We start from the raw sequence: 7,696 nt of genomic DNA, 5'->3' as shown, positions 1-7,696 counted from the left end.
CAGTGAGCGGCCGTCCAGAAGCCGGCGACTGATCTGCCTCGCCCGGGAAGAGCGCAATGATGGTGCCAACTTGCGCCAGTGAAGCAACGTCCTCCCCAACTAGACTGAAGAACAAAAAGACAGCAACTTGTCTGTTCCCATCCCCCCAATTCCCCAATTAAAAAAACAAAAAAAACAAACCACAAAACTTATTAAAAATAAAATGTTAGCATGAGGGGCCTGAACTTAGGTTAAATCTGTAAGATTCTAGCGTATCTGCAAAAGACGAGCTGGGGGGCTGTATTATCATTTCACCATTTCTTATCAAATATATATCCCTGAGTTAAATGGAGGAGGGCTACCGTTTCGTGATGGCCTAGGTGGACTTTGCTGATGGGTTCTTTGTTGAGAGAAACTGAGGTGACACAATTGGCGTTTTCCCTAATCGTATTCGACGAATCTTGTGTGAGCACCTACTGTGTGCTGGGCCAAGTGCTTCCTCCGTCCATCGCAACCAATGTCTGTGCTACGTATTATTCAATAAGCTGAGTCTCAGAGAGAGTAGGGAATGTATCCGGCTCCATTGTCCTCTGGCGGTCAGGATTTAAATCCAGACCATTCCACTCGCCAGCCCTGATGAGGTAAGGAAATGACTTATTTCTATGGGATGCGTATTTTTAGGGTAGTAGCACTCATCTCATCCATTGTTCTGCCGCTAAACATTGTTTTAGATCACGGAGACCTAGGAGGCATTCACGTTGCGCTGGGCTGAAGAGGGCTTGGTGGTTGGTCAACGAGGCGTGAGTCCAAACCGTCCTCTGTCACTCGCCACCTCTGGCCTGGGTGACAGGTATCTCTGTCTGAAGATTAAACTTTTCCGCAGCAAGAAAAACTTATCTCCCTCACCGGGCTGTTGGAGGACTCCAAGGAATAAGACGCCACAAGCTTACGAGTGTGATTGAAGGCCCCGTGATGAACACCGGATAAAATGTAGCCGCTATGATATGATCTTGGTCTTTCATGTTTTGGGGAACTCTATCGTGTCGCTTTATGCTGTCGTTTCTAGAACCCCAGTTTATTTCTGAGTTTTACAGACATAATCGTGTTCTACATTGTACGTATGTCTTTTTACTGAGTTCCACCCATGATGACTTTGGGGGCTGTCACGTTTGGGCAGCCGATTTATTTCAGTTTCTTAATGTTCTCCTTTCTCTGGGCCTCGTGCGACCCCTTTTGTCTCTCAGCGTGCTCTGGGTCTCACCTCATGTCCAGCCATTCTCCATCATTGAGTCCTGCCCCTCCGCAGCCTTCGTGTCCGACGTTACTCCTTCAACGGTCCTCCCCCCTTCCCTCCAAGGTCGATGTGACCTTCATCAAGCTGCACCTGATTCTTCATCATTTTCCTTCGTCGGATTTCTCACAGCTTGTCATTTTCGAGCTGGTGTTTGTCTCTCTTGACAGTGAGCTGCCTGGTGCTGGGGCTCATGCCACGTAGACCACGCCAAGGCCTTCGCCCCTGCCTGCCTGTCGCTGACTGCCCTTTTGGTGCATAAATCCGTGCCTCGCTTAATACACGAATGACCGGGACTGTCTCCGGCACGGGCATGGTGGGACCAGAGGTTCAGGATAGGGTCTGTGAGTTGCCAGCTTACCCCTGTGGTCAACTCACTCAGAATCGCGGGGGAAGGGTGCATTTTCAGGACTGACGCTCAGCTCTGCCTGGACGGGCCGAGAGCCCCTGAGCATGCCCAGTTCAGCCCAGCCACACAATTTCTGCAGTGCGTTTGCAGTGAGGATGGGCACACGTGCCCACATCCTCCGGTCTGTGTGGTTCATACTCGTTGGGGTCCTCACTGGGGCCTTTGGACGTGTATGGACTCCCAATGGGGGGGCGGAGGCGTCCTTCCTGAGCCTGACTGCATCAGGGGAGGCTAGCTCCTGCGACAAACAGCCCCCGAGAGGTCGGAGTCCACGGCTTGCTTGTGTTGCCGTCAGCTCTGCTCCATGGAGTCATCCAGGCATCCGGGGACCTCCCATTGTGGTCCTCCGGCTCCTTGCGAGACAATAATTAGGCTCTCGTGCAGAAGCCAGCCATTGTGCACTATCCATTCTGGCGACTCCCACACACCTGGGGCGGTCTTAGCTCTGTGCCACCCGTGGCAGCCTTGCGAAAAGAGTGACACGAACCGTTGTCCGTAGGGTTTCATTTCCTTGCGGACGCCCCCGCTGACATGGGCTGCAGAGGCCTTGCTGCACAGCTGACCTGTGGTGACAGGACAGAGGCTAGGGGAGCGTGTAGCCTGCTTCAGTGCCCAGCCTGCAGCCGGCCGTTCTCACCACAGCTCCTCAATGTCACGGCTGAGAATTCGCCCCAAAGTCACGCCCCGCCCCCAGATGCAGGGAGACCAGGACACGGAGCTGGGTGGGAGCACCCGAGACCAAGAAGCAGGCGCAGACGTTGGCGCGCTCTGCCCCCAACCTCCCCTCCACTGGGCGGCTCAAATGTCTGTCACGGAGGCAGGGATGATGCACGTAAGAGTGTTTTCAGTGGAGCTGCGTGGATGGATGTGCGTGAAGGTTTGTCCTAACCTGCTGTTGCTCTGTTTCTCTATGACAGATGCTAGGTTGGCCTGACATGGAGACGTCCGCTGGAGTCGTGTACGACCCGTTGTTGTCAGTTTCTCCGCAATGCGCAGACTTCACGGAGACCCAGGCAGCCTCGGTACAGCGATTTAAACTTCCTCATAAGCACGCCTGTCTGTCGCAGGGCTCACGCCCATGCCAGCGTGTCTGTGGCCACGGGCCACCCAGGCTAATGTCCCATGGCCTGTCGGAGTGGCTCCCCCAGCCAGGAATATGTGGCATTGGCCTGAGTGCGTTTATCATCTGGGTGGAGCAGGGGCCTGGTTGTCCATTCAGATTCCCACCCCTACTTCCCGTGGGTCCTTCGGTCTTTATCTTCTATCTTGCTTTGGGAAGAACCAGAGAAGAAAAAGACACAACATCAGTAGGGCACGCATGTCTGCCTTCATTAAAGCAAAAGTCATCACAACCTCAGAGCCATGTTTCCTATCAGTAGTGAAGGATCATGAATGTTCCTTGGTTTTGTTTTTGTGTTTTGTTTTGTTTTGTTTTTTCGCCCGTAAACGTACCTTTTTGAAGCCGGGCTTCTGTTAGCATCGTTCCTCAGAAGATGGAACCCAGACAGATGCCTCTACGCTTAGATTTTACTAAGAGAGGCAATCTTAGTAAAGTGTCCCCTTGGCATTGGGTGTGAGCTCATGGAATCCCGCTCTCAAAAATTAACTTTGACCCATCACGTAAAAACTCGTATGGTCACGTGTTACGTAAGAGACGGTGGGCTGCTCGGAGCAGTGAAACACAGCTTTCGTAGGTCTCGCAGAAAAGGCTGGCTAGCACCACCCCGGCCATTGGATCTGATTTCCCCCAGGAAGAGAGCGTTGTCCGCCATTTGGGTGACGACGGCCGCTCTCCGAAGCTCACCACGCACTCATGCTGGGATGGTTATGTTTCTAGAAGCCAGCGGCTAAGACAGAAGGTGACCCATTGGAGGAGTCCGTGGAGCTAAGCCAGGAGCCCCCTGTGGATGTCACCAGGGACCGCAGGCCTCAGGATGCACTGCAGGTGGTACCCCAAACCTTTGCTTGTGCAGCGGTCCTACTGGGTGCTTTCCGCTCTCCCTGGGGCCGGCTGCATGCGCGCACCAGCGGTTCCTTCGGTTTCCAGCCTCACTTTGTTGAGATAGAATCCACCTGCCTCTCCCAGTGGCTCCAATCCGTCTGTCTGCTCTCCGGCCTTTCCCTGGGTGCTCGGTCCACTCTCTCAGTCTTCCCTAACAAGCATGTCCCTTTTTCTCTTTCAAAGCTGTTCTGCAAAAGTTAATTGAAATGGAGGGGCTACGCTTCATTTTTTTTGGTCCCCCTGTACCACATGGAAACGGATGCCCAGCGATCCGTGGTCTAAAATGACCCATTGTCTGAAAGCTGGACAACGTGGGGGTGAATGTTTTGCTCCTGCTCCATGTCGAGTGTGCAGCGATTCCTTCTTTAGGGATGAAATGAGGGAATTTCATCCTCGCACAGACGTTCTCTTGTTAAATGCCCTTCTCCCCGTGGGTACATTCTGTGAAAGCTGATTTTTCTCTAACGATGGTCTGATGTCACCTCTCGGGAGTTCCTGCCACAAGGGGGCTGAGCTCATTAGGTTCATGTAGGTTCCCCCCTCACGACCTCACCGCCTGCCCCACTGTGGGGGTCAGGTCTCAACCTGTGAATCTGGGGGAAGCCACAGACAGTCACTTTATCTGGAATTCGCCTGATGCCTTTGTCAGAATCTACCGTTGGAGAGCACGTGACTGTGTCTGTCACTCTTGGTCAATGTCTTCAACGCCAAGTGTGCTAGTTGGAATGTATTCCTGGAGCTGCTGGTGACGGGGTTCCTTCTGAAATGCAGCTGGTTAGCCTGTGCCGCGAGCGCTTGCCCATTTGTCCCTGTCAGCCCCGAAATAATGACTTGGGGACTGCACCCGCTGGATGTGTGGTTATCAGCGGGTCGCGTGGGCATGCCTGCTGTGGGCAGCGCGGCCGTGTGGTGGGCGTGCGATGGCGGGTGACTTTGTGACCTTCTCTGAGCCTCCGTGAGATGGAGATGGAGTGCCCAGCTGACAAAGCTGGGGTGCGGACATTAGATGGGGCAGTGGTCTGGAAGAAACCCTGGTGAGTGCTTCCGGTGCAGTCCTGTCATCATCCCGGATGGCACCCAAACCCTTCCTCCTGGAGTGATGCACGTGTGTGGGGTGACGTCCAGTGATGTGGGTGTTGTGACCCCCCCAGGAAACAGGCTTACAAGCAGTTGTTGGTTTGCTTGACTGGGATGTGTTGCTATTTCTTCCTTTGTGTGTGTTCCCTGACCTGCAGATGGCCCCGGTGTAATAGTTTCTGCAACACCCTGTTCGATAAAATCGAGGGGCGTTGCCGTTGTCTCTGATACTGACAGCCTCCTGTCTCACGGATGATACAGTTCCCGCACTGTTTGCTGCCGGGCACTGGTGTGGGATGGGGCGCCCTGGGTCCCGCTGACTCTAGAAAGTTCTAGCGCCCAGGAAGTCACTGAGCGCCAATGAAAGCGCTCTCCGAAAGGAGGCATGCTAAGCTGTCCTGGGAAAGACCGTTTTCTGCTCTTGCAATTTCCTTGACCGACAGGGTGGCTGTGCGTGGATAGAACGAAAGCAGTTCGTAGGAAAAAGTGAACGCATGTACAATGACAGTTTATCACATTTCATAAAAACTTAGGCCACAAAAAAAAATCTTAAAAGACTATAGTTGTTGTTTTTTTTATAATAGACATTGTGTTTTTGTTGCATTAAAATGTATCCTTTGTTCCAAGGACACGCAGTCCCGACCAGCCGTGAGAACCGTCCCCCTTGCGCCCTGAGGTCCCTTTGTAGAACCGGTGGCCGAACCGACTGGGGTGCCATCGGCGTGTGACGCTGTCCGACGAGCAGCTTCCACAGCCGTTTGCTGTTGGTTTGTGTTCCCTAGGTCGACATGGCCATCTCCGTTTCCCGGATTTCCATCGAGGAGAAGGTCCTGGAGCTGAGCCCCGAGGAGGAAAGGCGCCAGTGGGAAGAGGGGCGCATCGATTACATGGGGAAGGACGCTTTCGCCCGCATTCAGGCAAAGCTGGACCGCTTTCTGCAGTAGTCTGTGCCTTTCTGTGGCTGGAGCCGGATCGCTGATGCTGTGTCACGTGGACACTCGCTCCGGCCGGTCCTTCTAGAGGGAGAAAGCTGTTCAACTCTGTGCCTCTATTTATGCTTATTTATGGTGGACCAACAGGAGCGCCTCCGCTGGAAGTCCCCCGACTGGTCCACCCCACCCACACCTGCGCCACTTCTCGGACAGGTCAGCCCTTCCTCTCAGCGTGTCGGCAGCAGGCGGCAGGGGGCCGCTTCCAGCAGACCCTCGAGAACAGCCTCAGACAGGTGCTACTGTGTCTGTCCTACTTTGGGTCTAACGCCACAGCAGACTTGCTTCTGTCCCTAAGCTGATAACACTGGTGTTATGCATTCAGGACCTTGGGGACCCTCAAGGACCGTGGAAAGTCCTTCTCTTGGGGACACGCTCAGACAGCGTACCTGTGCCTCTCCTTTCGATGTTGCGAAGCGTAGCTGAGGAGTGACACGGGGGCTGTCGTGTTCTCTTCTGCAAAAACCCCACAGGATTTCCAAGTGCCATTGACAGACACCCGATGTGGGACATGCTACAGGTAGCCAGAGGAACGGGTCTAGCTGGCGCGGGAAATGGAATGTCCCTCGAACTGGGTGAAGCCACTGGTTGAGCAGAACCGAGGGTTTTTAACCCAAGTGGCCTCTGGGGACAGCTCGCGCGTAACAGGATCTGGGGAGGGGAGCTCTCTCTTTGGAGGCAAAACCGTTGCGGGCCCGTTGCGCTCGACTTCACTGGGTGTCTCTACCTCAGTCCTCAATAGCTACCGACTCACAGTGGTCTGAACCATTTCAGCGCTTGTCTTTTGCAAGAACGGTCGGTTCTGTGAGACCGGACACTTCGTTCCACGGGGACGCCTCATCTCCAGGGGTGCCCCCATTTTGTGATGGGATACAGTATGTTGGGACATCTCACGGGGACACGCCGGGTGACCGCCACAATCAGAATTAAAAACAGACATTGCCGTACTAAAGAGAACGCAATGTGATTTTTTTTTTAATTTTAAAGCAAGTTTGGTTTATTGATCACGCGTGTGCGATAGAAGAGCGTGTGTTCCTTACACACAGGTCTGCAAGAAGGTGAGTGGGCTCTGTTAAAATTCAGTGCATGTGTTCTGGGCCCCGTTTTCATCCCCCGAAGCAATTTAGCTTGGCCAAGAGAAGCTGAGTGAGTTTATGGCATCAGGTGTGGGATTAGCTTGGGCAAGACGTGCCTTACGGAGGGCTTGTTTCTGTTTCCGTCTGGGGGGTTGAGGGTTTGACGTCTCGGTTGGTGTCTCCCATGGATGGCACAGGGTTTACTGAAAATAGCCATGGGGACACAGCCTTCGGTGGGTCCGGTGGGGTGGTGGCCCACCGTCACAGCAAGGCCATGCCCTTGTGGCAGAGAAAAGATGTCAGTGTTCTGCGTTATGGTGTCGGGCTCTGAAAACCAGAAGCGAGGGTCTGGCATCCTTGAGAGGGACGGACCCCAGATGATGAGTATTGGAGTCTGGTTCTGCCTCTCTGGAGAAGAGCATTCGTGTTTGTGGGCAGTGGCTCACTGGCTGAAGGTGTGCATCCAACATGGGTGCCTGTTGTGCATTCCAGTGTGTGTCGTCACCTTTGGACGGACACTGATGCATTTTAGTTAAAATTTTACAACGGCCATGGGGGTCTCCCTACTGGTGTGTGCGTGCGTGCATTCTGAAAGATTAGAATTATATTGTGTATTTGACAGCGGGAAGGAATGTGGTTGCCTTTGTCCTACAGTGAATTTAAATTGCCAAGGGCTTTTGTTTTTTTAAGAATTGCGACTGCAGTAAAATGCACAGAATTAGGGAAGTTACACGTTTTCCTAGCATTGGCTTCTCAATGTCACTCATCCATCCATCTGTGCATCTCCCATCCCCCATCCATCCATCCACCCACCCATCCTCCATCCTCCATCCATCTATCCATCTATCCTCCATCCATCCATCCATCCATCCA

The 7,696-nt window shown here is 53.4% G+C and overlaps 1 protein-coding gene across 1 annotated transcript in view; it reads left to right on the top strand.

Annotated features, from left to right (window-relative positions):
- Nucleotides 1-6,722, top strand: part of GYG2 (glycogenin 2) — a 30,585-nt gene extending 23,863 nt beyond the window's left edge. The window contains exons 7-9 of the mRNA XM_019627108.1: nucleotides 2,597-2,701; nucleotides 3,517-3,624; nucleotides 5,541-6,722. Coding sequence (XP_019482653.1) covers nucleotides 2,597-2,701; nucleotides 3,517-3,624; nucleotides 5,541-5,702 — 375 coding nt within the window. The 3' untranslated portion in view covers nucleotides 5,703-6,722. The remainder of the gene's footprint in view (nucleotides 1-2,596; nucleotides 2,702-3,516; nucleotides 3,625-5,540) is intronic.
- Nucleotides 6,723-7,696: the final 974 nt, after the last annotated feature.

This window comes from Hipposideros armiger, unplaced genomic scaffold (genome assembly GCF_001890085.2).
Source record: "Hipposideros armiger isolate ML-2016 unplaced genomic scaffold, ASM189008v1 scaffold_709, whole genome shotgun sequence".
In the NCBI taxonomy this organism is placed as follows: Eukaryota; Metazoa; Chordata; class Mammalia; order Chiroptera; family Hipposideridae; genus Hipposideros; species Hipposideros armiger.
This window is presented reverse-complemented; position numbering and strand designations above follow the sequence as displayed.